Genomic DNA, 14565 nt, shown 5'->3' with positions numbered 1-14565 from the left:
AAAGGGCTGGTTCCTTAAACCAGGATTGACTTCTAGTTCACTGCCATTTCCACTATAATGAAACACTGCCTTAATAATAAAGTATGGACTTGAAATAAAGAGCATGCATCTAAATGCAGAGGTCATGTGCCAGGTCAGTCTAGTAAAAAGGATTGTATATAAGATCTAACTGATGAAGGGATGTCTTATGTAAGTGACGACAGGAAGGGAAAGAAAATGAAGACCATAGAGCAACAACCAGATCACCACTTACCTGCGCCATTCTCGCTGAGTCACAGTTTGTAAGTCCTCCCTTCTTGGGCCTTTGGGTTTTAGGTTTGTCCAGTTTACCGTTGCTTTAATAGTTTAAAACAGTTTCTCTGGGTTCTAGAGAAGGAATATGGTAAGCATGTAATTACAGTTTGGAACAACTGTCATATTTCATTGACCCTAAGACATAATCAATGATAAGAAGCACCACTCTTTTCTATACCACTAAGAATAAAAAACACAACTGCCAATCAGACTAAGAAACAGTTTTTTCTTATGCTATAAAATGTTACTTTTTAACTGCATCGAACAAATATTTCTGCTTCAAATTTTTTAATGGTTTGTTGTCTGAAACATCTAGGAGTTGCAGTGTCCAGTCATTTTACCAAGAATGACAGGTTCACCCAGAGGCAGGCAATGACCTACATCACTATTATTGTTTGTCCAACAGAAACAAGATGCTTTGATTATAAAACATATCCCAAGTTCAGAGATACACACTTTTTTTTTACATGTTAAGAACTTAGAATCAGTAAAATCTGCTAAATAGTTTTATTTTTCTAATAGTACTATTGCTGAAAAAAATATTTATTGTTATCCTGGGATGATTGCTTAGCAGCTACAGGCAAATGTGGTTCCTGTCTTGGTGGAGCTTAGATGGGGAAACAGATAAAACCTGCACTAAGAATCAGTTAGAAGTTGTGACTCTTTATTTTGGAGATAGGGGATGACCAAAGAATACTCCTTTGAGAAGGCAGTACATAAGGTTAAGATTTAAACGGTGAGAAAGAGAGACAAGCATGGACATAACAAAGGAGGGAGTGTTCCTAGCAGAGAGGAACAGAATATGTGGCTATAAAGACGCTGAGAAGGGAAAGAGCTTGGTAGGTTCCAGAAATTCAAAGAATGGCCATGTGGTATGACCAGAAAAGTTTGTGCATAGCTAGTACTCTGACATCTTGAAACTAAAATATGTCCCAGTTTGGGGTTGGAAAAATGCCTTACCAGATATGGTCACAGTGTTACAGTTCTTAAAGCATATTTAATCTTTTTGTTAAATGCCTTCTGAGGACTGGAATTACTTTCAAATAAAATCTTTTATTTTAAACCCATAGTCCATAAAAGTATTTGATATATATAATTAATTATATATAGTTGATCCTGATCACGCATGGAGTCCGTATTTGCAGTTTTGCCAGCACACTAAAATGTATACGTAGCCCCAAACTCAGCACGCGTGATGCTTTCACAGTCACTCACAGACATGCGAAGTGTGGCGAAGAACGTGAGTTGCCCGACATGTACGTTTCTAGCTCAGTTCAGACAAGGGGACGCTCTGCCTTGTTGCTTTAGCTCTCATATTGCAAACAAGTGTCATTTCCGTGATCGATTTGTACCATGTTTTTCTATTTTCTTGCTTTTTGTCGTTGTCGTTGATTACGCTGTTTAAAACGGCTCCCAGGCATGATGCTGAAGTGCTGGGTAGTGTTCCCAAGTGTCAGAAGGCTAGGATATGCCTTGTGGAAAAAATACATGTGTTAGATCAGCTTCAGCAGGTGTGAATTACAGTGCTGCTGGCTGTAAAGAACGAGTTCAGTGTTAATGAATCAACAGTGTATGTTAAATGACATAAAACAAGGTTATGTATTGATCTGCTGACAAAAATATGGTGACAGGAGCCTCACAGGAACCTAACCTTATATTTCCCCTGGGAGCAGCGGTTCGGTTTCTGCTAATTTAGTGTTCACAGCACCTTCGTAGAACAGAACCACCGCAAATGACAAGTCCGTTTTACACGTGTATGTGAATACATGATTAACATGTCGCTGTGTAGCAAGCCGCCCCAAAATCGGATGGCTTAAAGTAATAGCAACTGTTCATTAGCTCACGAGTGTGTGGGTTGGTATTTGGGATTGGCTCAGCTGTACAGTTCTTTGGCTGTGCTTGGTTGTACGTTTGTAATCAGCTGGTCATCACTCAGGTGTCTGATGATTGGACTGGGGCCCTAAGGCATGCACTTCTCATCCAGCAAGCTCACCTCGGCTCATTCATGTGGGGGTGGTTGCAAGTTTCCCATAAGCAGCAAGAGGGCAAGCCCCAGTATACGAGTGGTTTTCAAACCTCTGCTTATGTCTCATTTGCCAACTCTGACCCACTGGGCAAAGCAAGGAGGCTCCCCCTCTTGATGAGGAGCCCATTGAAAAGGCATCGATGTGGAGAGGGGAAGAATTTATCTTCTGGTTTTATACTCTAACTCATATATTAAGCACTTTTGCTGGATTCTTTACATACTTTGTCTTATTGTTACTTGGAAGCCAGAGAGGTAGTACTTTCTGTTAACCCTACTTGGCATAAAAGGAAATTGAAGTTCAGAAAGATGAAGCAACTACATAGCCAATCATTGGCAAAGGCAGGTCACAAGTGTCTGAATGATTGCGAAGTTTTTATTCTTTCTCTACTCTTTGCCTTCTGATAGACAAATGACTAATTTGCCTAATTTGTTTGGTCCTGGGGGGAAAAAACAGCAGTAAGATGAGTTTCATCAATATAGGAAAGAAAAAAAACCTGCCATTGTTTGTCTTGGAAAAGAAACTGTGTCACTAGTAAATGTGGTGTGCACGATCTTACTAGTATAGTGAGTTTGAGGAAGTCAGGGCGACGGTGATTTGCAAATGTGTGGTGCTTGATTTGCACGAAAGGCCTACATCCTTGGCATGGAATCTGAGTTGTAATAGAATTTATTCCGAAAGACTTTAAGGAAGTTGATTAAAATATTAGAGATATTGACGTTGTCTGAAGAGATCTTGTATTTATTTCTTTAAAAAAAATCCACAATATTACCATAGCTAGGCCCTATTATGCTATTGTAATCATAGTTGAACCAAGAAGGGTGATTAACGATAGCAATTTATTGTACCTGAGGAGGAGAGAAAATAGGAGATGTTGTCGTTATCATAAATCATATCATAAATAACCAAAAAGAAGCACTCAGAATGCTTGTGTGGTGTCAGCAGCCAGCCCCTTCAGGCCCGTTAGCCCAGGATGTAGCCATAGAAACCCCAAAGTCATATTGTTATCTTAGTCTTGCTGCAGTTATGTGATACAACAGCATTAACATATAGATTAGGCCATTTATAATACTAGGTGTCATTTCAGGTTGGCTTGCTTATATAGCATTTTAGTTTTTTATTGTGCAGAATGTTAGGGAAATAGTGCTTTTTTACAGGTCAGTGTGTGTATAAGTATTTATAACACATCATCCTCACTCTGCTATTAATTTATTGTGTTATTGATTGGTTGTACCATATAAATTGTCACTGCCTAATTGTCTTGTCTTTGTTAGTAATTTCATTTTTTTTAAGTAAATAGGCTAATTTAAAAAATACCTACCCACTTATACACACTGAGTTGTGTTTTAAGGGTCTAATTTCTGTTACATTGTAGACAGCGCAATTTGAAGAATATTTTATGAGGGGATGTAGTTGGGATTTTTTTAAAAAATTTTAGCCTCATTTGGAACTAAAAATAAAATGTTTCTGTGGGCAGTTTTTGTATCGCTACTCTTCCTGTCTTTCCAGGCGTCCAGTGTCCACCTGCCTGACCAAGCCTTGCCCCTTCAGTACCCTGTGCTCTAAACCCTCTCTGTCCCCAGTGTTCCATAAGGTTACTTCAGTTATGTTCCATTTGCTCAGTCTCCTTACCTCAAAAAGTAGGGGAGAGTCGTTCATTTGTTAGCTTTATAGCCTTAAAGATATTGGCAGAAGCATTTTAAAGATGCTGCCTTTGGGGCGCCTGGGTGGCACAGCGCTTAAGCGCCTGCCTTCGGCTCAGGGCGTGATCCAGGCGTTATGGGATCGAGCCCCACATCAGGCTCTTCCGCTATGAGCCTGCTTCTTCCTCTCCCACTCCCCCTGCTTGTGTTCCCTCTCTCGCTGGCTGTCTCTATCTCTGTCAAATAAATAAATAAAAAATCTTTTAAAAAAATAAATAAATAAAGATGCTGCCTTTATCCAAGACGTAAACGTAGTGGTCAGAATGCCAAGCACTGTTGCGTGTAGTCCGTGAAATACTTAGGGGCAGAAAGAGCTCTGTCCTGCCCTTGAGATCATCCCACATGTACAGTCCACTATGTGTGGAAATGACCCCAATAAAAAGATCCTCAGCTCTTACAAGTAGGAGGTCAGATGTCAATACTGAGGTTTGGCAGATGTGAAAACTTAGATGTGAGAGAGTCAGTGGGCTGGGCAAGGTGGACTCATGGCACTGGTAACAGAGGCCACACGTGGTTTCAGTCTAGACCCCCCCTCTGTCCTCATCTCTCCAGGTGTGGCTGTATGTGTACCTTAAACCGATCCCTGCCACAGCACTTGAGCCGATGGCCACAAAATGTGGTTGATTCTTAAGGATGGGAAATCATGTCCTATTTGACCTCATACAGGATTGAACAGAGTGCTTGCCACAGGGAGATTCAGAAGACACCAAGCAGACGAGGGAGTGAATGAATGAGTAGTGGAAAGAGTGAGTCCTTCAAGGAACTGGCGACAACAGTATCCAGATAGATAGAAACGTGTTTGAAAAAATATGCATTCTAAACGAATCCTTTAGTATTTGTTAATAAAAGAGGAATCTCTTATAAAAACAGCAGGATGCATAAACTAGCAAGAAAATAGGTAAGTTTGTGTCATTATTGCTAGAAATTTCTGCATGTATATTTCTTTAAAAAAATCACAAGAAATCTAGTTTTAAATACATTTGATTTTGGTGAAATATATATAGATAGCATTTTATTGTCCCTATATTTAAAGTTAGGAATGCAAGTATAGTTTCTGCCTATTTTGAGATCATGCCACTAAATTTTAAAGTTGCATGCATCTGTGTAATGAGATAAAAAGCTTTCCGTGCCATATGAAAACAATTTCCTTTTTCCCCCCTAATGTCCATGAGCTCTTTAGATTATAGTGTTTCTTTAAAGGCATTTATTATTCTACTTAAAAAGATATTTTGTTCTAAGTCAATATTTATAGAAACTTAGAATTAACCCATTAAAAACCCTTTTGGTGTGTCCAGGCCTTATTGCCTTGTTTTATCTTTTGTTCAAGAAGTTTGGTAAAGAAGCATATTTTTCTCATTATTCCTCTGGGAAATGTAGCGAGTGTGGATTATTTATTTGTGTCATTAACGAAGAAAAATTGGAGTGGAATTTGTAGTGAGTCCCCTACCCGCATCAACATCTGTGGAAGTTTTAAAAAGACGGACATTACCACGGACCCGTCTTATTTCTGATCTGTAAGTAGAAGGGAACTTGACTGTTGTTCTGCCGTCAGTCACACACTGAAGGAAAATGTTAATTCGATGAAACTGGGTGAAGGGTATTCATGAGTCCTTTGTAGTGTTCTTACAACTTTTCTGTAAGTTTGAAATTATTTCAAATTAAAAAGTTAAAAAATAATTCTACGATCAAATGTTGACCTGGAATCATTGATTGTTTAAATGAAAAGACACCTGAGAGATCATCTCTATCTCCTTCTTTTTCCATACCTTATGATAACATATGGAATTTGCTACCAGTTAAGTGTCTCTTTTAAATTGTATTTCTGACCATGGTGATAAATTTGCGCTGAGTCATTCACGATATTTCCCATCATTTCCTTTTTTTGACAAATGAGAAAGCATACCACATATGCAAAACTCTGGCAGGATGAAAAGTTACTTTTTAATATGGTAGGTTTTTCTTAGATTGAATTATAGCATGTATATAATTTATAATTATAGATTGAATTATAGCATATATATGTAAATTTTATTGAATTTATATGAAGAATACGGTTGTTGGTAGTGGGCATGAGCCTTTAGCAGAAACTTGACATTTTTTTTAAAATAAAGGTTCCTGTGCTGGTTTAAGTGTGGTTCTTTGTGCGTCTCTTTTCTTACTGTCAATAGCTTTTATTTCCCAGACGTGTAGGCGTTATATCATAATTTATGGTATTCTTTGAAGAATGACAGTACTAATGATCGGTTATAACAGATATCACAGTTTTGAATAAACTCTCACACAAAGGATAATCAAATCAAAAGTCTTATCACCGTTAACGGTAGCCAAATTTTAACACAAGCAGAATAGAAAATACCAGTTTTATTAATAATTCCTTACGATACCTTTAGCAGCATAACATTAACACTTGCCCAGAAGCAGCTTCCCTCACTTAAAATATCTGTTCTCCTTAAAAAGTGTCCCCAGCCGCTCTGGACTGCTTCCATTGCAGGTTAGGGTCATTAGACCAGGCGGAAGAGGTGATACCCATTTGACCTAAATGCTAACTCAGGACTTTACGCTGTCATGCGGAGTTTGAAATATTAGAGTAAGGAGAGTTGGGTTTTTTTTGTTTGTTTGTTTGTTTTTGTTTTTTTATCTTCTCAAAAAGGATTGCAGGGTTAACTTTATAATGTATATCTGTTATTGATCGGTGTTATTATTTAGTAGTTGAATATTGAACTCTAATTAGTTGTTCTGCCCAAGAAAAACAAAGAACAGGCCTTTCATCTGGATGACCTATAACAAGCTCTCTGTTAGTCCTGGAAGTTCCCTTTCTAGGGATTGCTTCCATTAGAGTAATCCCTCTGCCCCTGCCCCTCCCAGGGCATCCACCTATGGCCCTGTCTGGGGGACTCACCCTCCCAGAGCTGACGTAGCCCCAGATGCACCTCCAGAGGTAGGAGAACAAGACAGGCTTTAGCACATCTAAAGGCCCCTGCCTAAGCCAAACCTTCCTCTTTCTGCTTTGGCATCGCTGGGATTTATGAACCTCTGTCAGGTAGGAGGGGGCTCTTTGGAATTCAGAAATAAAACAGTAATGAGTACTCTGAAATGTTTTCTTCATTCACTTGAAGAATATCTTAAAGCTCTCTTCTGGGGCGCCTGGGTGGCACAGCGGTTGAGCGTCTGCCTTCGGCTCAGGGCGTGATCCCAGCGTTCTGGGATCGAGCCCCACATCAGGCTCTTCCACTATGAGCCTGCTTCTTCCTCTCCCACTCCCCCTGCTTGTGTTCCCTCTCTCGCTGGCTGTCTCTGTCTCTGTTGAATAAATAAATAAAATCTTAAAAAAAAAAAAAAAGCTCTCTTCTTTCTCATTTTTGATGTTTGCCCATTAGCAGTTGAGAAGATCCAAGGTCTGTCTTGTCATTCTGATAAAAGATAGGGTTGGAAGGGGCCGTTCAATTTTTCTGACCAGAGTAGATCTAGGACAGGAATCTAAAAACTTTTCTGTAGAAGGCCAGATAGTAAATATTCTAGGCTTGCTCGTTGCTTATATAACCAGAGTACGGTAGAGCCCAAAGCGAGAGGCTGGCCATTTTCCAGTTGCTACGAAAAAGTGTCACGGAAGAGGGAACACGTGATTGGAGGCTAAGAAGAGAGAGTCACCGAAGTGTCAGGGGGGGTCCTTCCAGGTGGAGGGAGCTGCACGTGCAGAGGCACAGCAGTGTGTCCTTGAGGAGCTGCAAGTGAGTCTGCGCGACAGAGTGGCAGAGGGCTCAGGACGCAGTGGAAGGTGAGGTGAATCACGGAATCAGATGATGGAGCGCCGGATAGGAGGTGCTGGAGAAATTGGCTTAATTTTACATTTTAGAATACTGGCTTTCATCCTGTTCTAGCCTCACAACAAAAGCTTTTGTGAAAGCTCAGCAGGTAAAATAGATAACCTTAGGGGTAACCATTCCACTTAATAGAGAATAGGGGACCCAGTCTGTACTGTGCGGTACTTCCAAAGGGGTTCCACAGAACCCTCAGGCTCCAAGGAACTCCTTGGCAAAGTACTGACGTAGGGACCTATGAAAGGTTCTTGAGATGGGGAGTCATATGCTCGGATTTGTGGTTTCGGAAGATCAGCATAAGGCAATGTGAAAGATAGGAGCTGGAGGCAGTGACACTAGTTAGAAGTATGGAGAAGAGGTGTTGAGGATTCGAGCAAACGGTAGTAGCAGTAGGGAGAGCATGTTACAGGAAATGCAGTAGAAAACTGTGTTCACAATGCAGAAATAGAGAAACAAAGGAAAGAAGGCGTCTGGAATGATGTTTCTACTTAGGTGCTTGGATAGGTGATACTGTCGTTCTCCAGTCATGCTAACAGTACTTTGTCTCAAATTTGTCTTGTGCCAGACGTCATTAACCGTTCACCCAACTCCATGTCTAGGGCTTGAGCTAATTAATAATCATCTTTCTTCTCTACTTCCTTATTTCTCTTAATGACCGCATTGCTCACTGCCCAGGGCTCAGAGCCTTGAGATGGTGCTTGACTCCTTTCTCCACTCTTAGACCTAATCATTTATTAGATTCCATTCATTCTACCTTCAAAATCTCACCTACCTCTATTGCTTCCTTTTATTACCACTGTTCTAGTTCAGACCCTATTGTCACTTACCTACATCATTTCAGTAACCCCTAACTTACTTGTCACATCTCCATTATTATGTTACCTCCCATCCATCATGTATGTTCCTGCCAGAAGAATTTGCTGACATATACCCTCAGATTTTTCTTCCTTGTCTAAAACTCTTCACCAGGTCCAAACTACCAGTAGAATAAAGATCATTTAGTTTTTTCTGGAATTCAAAGCTTCTGGGGTCTGGATGCAACCTTAGTAAGCTCACTTTGTACTCTTCCCCGTCTTATACCCTGCTTGCCAGATGAATATTCCCTGGCCTCCTGTGTTCCATCTCCATCTCTTCACCATCTGTTCCTTCATCCTGTGCTTCCCCATTCCTAGTCTGCAGATATCCAAAGCACTACCTAATTGGTGAAATCTTCCTTAGATCTTTAATATTGCAGTAATCTTTCTGCTTTGAACTGCTGTAGCTCTTTATCTGTCTTATGGGGCTAATCACTTTCTATGTGCTGTACACATACACTGTGTCCCCATGCTTTATTAATATGTGTAGAGAGAAAAAATGTGATCTTAAAGCAACTCAGTCAAGTAGGCAGGGCCAGTAACATTAACCCCTTTTGAAAGGTCAGGAAACAGGCTGCAGGGATTAAGAGATTGCTCAAGGCCTGTTGCTCTCTAGTGCCAGAACGCTGGCGGAAACACCATCCCTCTAATGCCAAAGCCAATACGTTTGCCCTCGCACCACACTGTCTCTCAAAGTGGCTGAACGGCAATCAAGCAGAAGAGAAGATGTAAGTAGTATACGAATTGTATCCAGGTTGGACACTTGCATTTTCTCAACTCCAAGAATTAACATTTGTTATAAGAGTCCTAAAAAATGTATGCTTTTTTGTAATTTCTGAGGTAGTAGTCATATAATAACCCACCTCTTGATCTTCAGCGGTATGGGGGTGGGGGTGCACGCGTATGCATACCTGTACAGAAGAGGAAGAAGGAAGAGAAAGACAGTATTTAGTCAGGTTAGGAAAATAATTAAGGAAGGAGGAGACAGGAAATACTTAGCAGACTCCAGCTCCTGAAAGTAGGGCCAAACCACTCAAAAAGAAAACAGTCTGTCTGGATATCTGCTGTCCCTGATTGCCACCCTTCCGATAACGATGGCATGCGAGTTTGGAAGATCGTTGAGGATCTGCCACTTTACTTACCCTCTAAACACTGTCCATAAATTCCTTTCTTTCCCAGAAATCACGTTTGAAGCATTGCTGTTATTTGTTTAGAAAGCATTGCTTTCTAAATATTCTGCTAACAGCTCTTTTCTTTTCTTTTACCAGAAGAAGAAGAAGAGCAGGTGCCCACTGATGGCGGTACGTCCGCTGAAGCCATGCAAGTTCCCTTGGAAGAAGATGATGAACTGGAGGAGGAGGAAATTATTAATGATGAGAATTTCTTGGGTAAGAGACCGTTGGATAGTCCCGAAGCTGAAGAAATGCCTGCCATCAAGCGACCACGGCTGTTAAGCACTAAAGGGGACACCCTGGACGTAGTAGTATTGGAAGCTCGAGAACCCCTCAGCTCAATAAATACCCAAAAGATTCCGCCAATGCTCTCTCCGGTCCACGTACAGGACAGTACAGACCTTGCCCCTCCGTCCCCAGAGCCACCGATGTTGGCTCCAGTGGCAAAATCACAAATGCCAATCACAAAACCATTAGAAACAAAGTCATTTACACCGAAAACAAAGACTAAAACTAGTTCTCCGGGACAGAAGACTAAATCACCTAAAACTACTCAGTCACCAGCAATGGTCGGAAGTCCTATTCGGTCACCAAAAACTATATCCAAAGAGAAGAAATCTCCTGGACGCTCTAAGAGCCCCAAAAGCCCCAAGAGTCCCAAGGTGATGACTCATATTCCCCAAGCACCTGTCAGACCGGAAACACCAAATAGGACTCCTTCAGCTACGATAAGTGAAAAACTTAGTAAAGAGGCCATTCAGGTAAAACAGATACAGACCCCCCCAGATGCTGGGAAACTCAACAATGAGAATCAGCCGAAGAAGGCTGTCGTGACCGATAAAACGATCGACGACTCCATCAATGCCGTGATTGCACGGGCTTGCGCCGAACGAGAGCCAGACCCTTTCGAGTTTTCTTCTGGATCAGAATCCGAAGGAGACATTTTTACCAGCCCTAAGAGGATTTCAGGTTCAGAATGTACTACTCCAAAAGCTTCCACCTCCTCCAACAATTTCACAAAGTCAGGATCCACTCCTCTGCCTCTTTCAGGCGGAACTTCAAGTTCTGACAATTCATGGACAATGGATGCGTCCATAGATGAGGTTGTGCGGAAAGCAAAAATGGGAGCCCCTCCAACTATGCCTCCCAGCTTTCCCTACATCTCTTCTCCTTCGGTCTCTCCTCCCACCCCCGAACCTCTGCACAAGGTGTATGAGGAGAAAACCAAGCTGCCTTCATCTGTGGATGTCAAAAAGAAGTTGAAAAAGGAACTGAAGACCAAAATGAAGAAGAAGGAGAAGCAGAGAGATAAGGAGAGGGAAAAAGACAAAAGCAAGGAGAAGAGTAAAGAAAAGGACAAAGTGAAAGAGAAAGAGAAGGAGAGCAGCAAGGAAACCAAGTACCCCTGGAAGGAGTTTCTTAAAGACGAAGAGCCAGATCCCTATAAGTTTAAAATAAAAGAATTTGAGGATGTCGATCCCAAAGTGAGATTGAAAGACGGAATGGTGAGAAAAGAGAGAGAGAAGCATAAAGATAAGAAGAAAGACAGAGACAGAGGCAGAAGGGATAAAGATAAGAGAGACCGGGAGAAGTTTAAAGAGAAGGGGCGGGAGGACAGGCCCAGAGCAGCCCCTGCGCCTGTGGTGCTGCCCCCGAAGGACGTACCGCTGCCCTTGTTCAGCCCCGCAGTGGCCGCCAGGGTCCCCGCCACGCTGCCTGCTCTGTCGTCAGTGCTCCCTGAAAAACTGTTTGAAGAAAAAGAGAAGCCCAAGGAGAAAGAAAGGAAAAAGGACAAAAAGGAGAAGAAGAAAAAGAAGGAGAAAGAGAAGGAGAAGGAGAAGAAAGACAAGGAAAGGGAGAGAGAGAAGAGGGAGAGAGAGAAGAGAGAAAAAGAAAAGGACAAGCACAGGCATGAAAAAGTAAGCACCTTGCCATGTCCGGCGCTGTCCGGACCCCGTCGGGCTGAAAAATGCAGGTAGACAAAGCCCGCGGTCCTGTCTGTGTTCTGGATGTGCATTGCCCCTAAGTGAAACGGGAAGATACTTGTAATGTGGTGATGAAATTTGATTTTAATTCTAAGACCCACAAACTTGTCATCAAGCCCCCTCCGTGCTAAAAAAATGTTACAGATTCATAGCCCAAGAGGAATCTAATCGCAGACCATAAACCCTCTAGTAAGCAGACAGACTAACTAGTCTCCGGCAGGTTAAAAACATCTGTCACCTTAAACTGTAGAAAATATTTATGTAATTACCAAGTGTACCGCACACTGCTTTGTGCCCAAATTATTAGATACCCCAAAAAGACAGCATCCATTTTACTCAGGGCATGCAAAACTGTGGCCCTGTTTTCAGAGGACGGCTAGGCCGGTGGAGTCCGTCTGGAGGATTCGTGTCTCTCTTTGGTGAGCCGTGTCTGCAAGTGTTTAAGGTTATGACTGTCTACTCCTTTCTGTAGCATCTCTTATCCTTCTATTTTCTGCTTTAATAAGATTAGGACATGTTTCCGAGTATTGAGGCTGATCGGGCAGCCTGGCTGGTGGGCAGAAAATAATTCCAAATATTCTACAATGTAAGTAAATCAGGCTCTCATAGAGTACAACCAAGGAAACTGATCTATATCCCGCAGTTTTGTAGAAGCGGGGACCTCAAGCCTTGGGGTCCAGGATGTGACCTCTGCTTTTATGGCTTTGCTCTTCAGTTCATGGTTCCTTGGATTACAGTGGTCGACTGGTTGGTTTGAACATTTCTTTTAAACTTTCTGAAAAAGTGTCTAAGTATTCATGGTCTGTCATACACACAGATTCTCAGAGACCCTTTCCCTGCCCCTCTAGAAGCAGTCCTCTTGGAGTTTAGCCAGAAAATAATAACACAGTCATTTTTTCCCACATAATAAAATAGATGTATTTGACACATGGCAGATCTATGATCATCAGTACTTTTGCAATATTTCAAATTTCAAACTTACTACCTAGAAAAATTAGTTTAGCTGACAAGTAGGAATGGCACCTCTCAACATTTTTCTGCCTAACTTCATGCTTTTTCTGTCCCCCTTGGCTATTCCAAAATATAAAGAAATAGAATGGAACTCCTGATATAAATAACTAAACATCCGCAAGTTAACAAGACACAGAACTCCATCTCTTGTTTCCATTTTAAAAATCATCTTCTTATGTTTATGTGGCACCTGGCACTCACACGTACCTTATTTTCTCCTCCTAACACACCTGTGTCTGAGGTCCAGCAGGTATTGTTACCAAAATTTGTGGATGAGGAAGTGAGTCTGAGAGGGTGGCTTGTCCAAGATCAAGGTCACACAACCAGCAAAAGCCAGGTCACTGACACGAGGATCCTCTTCACGGTTTGGAAATGCTTACTGCTGGGGATCTTGCCCGGTAGCAGTTATCACTCGCCCATCACGTACCAGCACCTTGGCACCTGAGCCCTCAGTAGGTCAAACAGGGTCCTGTTCCTTTCATCACCGTCTTAACTGTGGAAAGTCAATGGAGTTGTTTCAACGGCCATTATGAATTTGAGTAAAGCCCATCAGATTAGATTAGTAACAGCAATCCTCGCCTTTCTGCAGCTTCCACCTGACTTTGGGAAAGAAAAGTCCCTCGGACTACCTTGGTTGGAGGTAAAGGCTCAGTTACGAGTTGCTAGATTGCACCTAAGAGAAGGATACAAGTCCTTGTATCATGTCCGATGGGTTATGGCTCAGATGAATGCCAAAAGATAAAGATTTATAAAAGTTGGCTATCTTATAAGGTCTTCAGAAAGAATAAACCGTATTGTCTCTAGAGTTAAATCTGAGTTCACATCCTGCCTTTTTTAGCTGTATGACACTGGGCAAGTTACTTTTGTGAGTAGTAAATGAGATTACATCTGAGACGTGCTCGGTACTGTGTCTGGCACGTAAGTAAATGCCCAGTCAATGCAGATCATGCTGGAGATGGAGTCAAGTGTTCTTATTTCATTTTGAATCAACCCACAAAATGTGCAAACCTAGAGTTTGCTACTTCATTGGACCAGACTAGCTAACTTACGTATGACGGGGGACGTCAGCTATGCTTAGCAGTGTTGAAAAATTATTTCTCCTTCCTTGGCATCCTTTTAAACTTTAGCTCTTTATAGAGAGAGGAGAGGATAAAGCCAGTGCAGCCCATGCAGATGCCCCTGACAAGGTGTAGAAATTGAGATATTAACGTAAACCTTGACTTCTCTTCTTTCAACTTCACTTATTCCTCCCTGAGCATCAAGCCATACGACTAAATGAAAGTGTACCTGAAATTGGGTTACCTAAGGCTTAAGAAGTCCCTTACACACCCTCAGATCAAAATAACGCACGTCTTAGCTGCCCCGAGAAAATGTCTTTTGTCACAAAAATGAGGGCTGCGGTGTCCTTCTTCCTTCTCATCGTGACCAGCTCACAGGAGCAACTCTCACAGACATTGACCCCAGTTCAGCAAGCAAGGGCATTGTTTCAATAAAACAAGAAAAATCTCCCCATATTTATTTAACCTGCCTGTAAAGTTTTTACCATCCACACCCACATTTATCGATACAGGAACCACTAACAATACCATTAGTTAGACGGGAATCTGCATGGTAGGTTGAAGGAGACTTGGGCTCTGGAATCCAGCAAATCTGAGTGAAGATCCAGGACGGGTTTTTTTTGTTTTTTTTTTTTAAGTTTCTTTA

General features: G+C 41.6%; 1 protein-coding gene across 4 annotated transcripts in view; it reads left to right on the top strand.

The window, feature by feature from the left end:
* Window positions 1-14565, top strand: part of TAF3 (TATA-box binding protein associated factor 3) — a 173178-nt gene that overhangs the window by 117249 nt on the left and 41364 nt on the right. For 3 of the 4 annotated variants that reach the window (XM_087857741.1, XM_087857740.1, XM_045812941.2), the window contains exon 3: window positions 9962-11784. In XM_087857741.1, coding sequence (XP_087713867.1) covers window positions 9962-11784 — 1823 coding nt within the window. The remainder of the gene's footprint in view (window positions 1-9961; window positions 11785-14565) is intronic. The other variant, XM_087857739.1, reaches the window with a different exon arrangement.

Source organism: Ursus americanus, chromosome 31, assembly GCF_024610735.1.
Source record: "Ursus americanus isolate L20-20 chromosome 31, mUrsAme1.1.p, whole genome shotgun sequence".
Classification (NCBI taxonomy): Eukaryota; Metazoa; Chordata; class Mammalia; order Carnivora; family Ursidae; genus Ursus; species Ursus americanus.
This window is presented reverse-complemented; position numbering and strand designations above follow the sequence as displayed.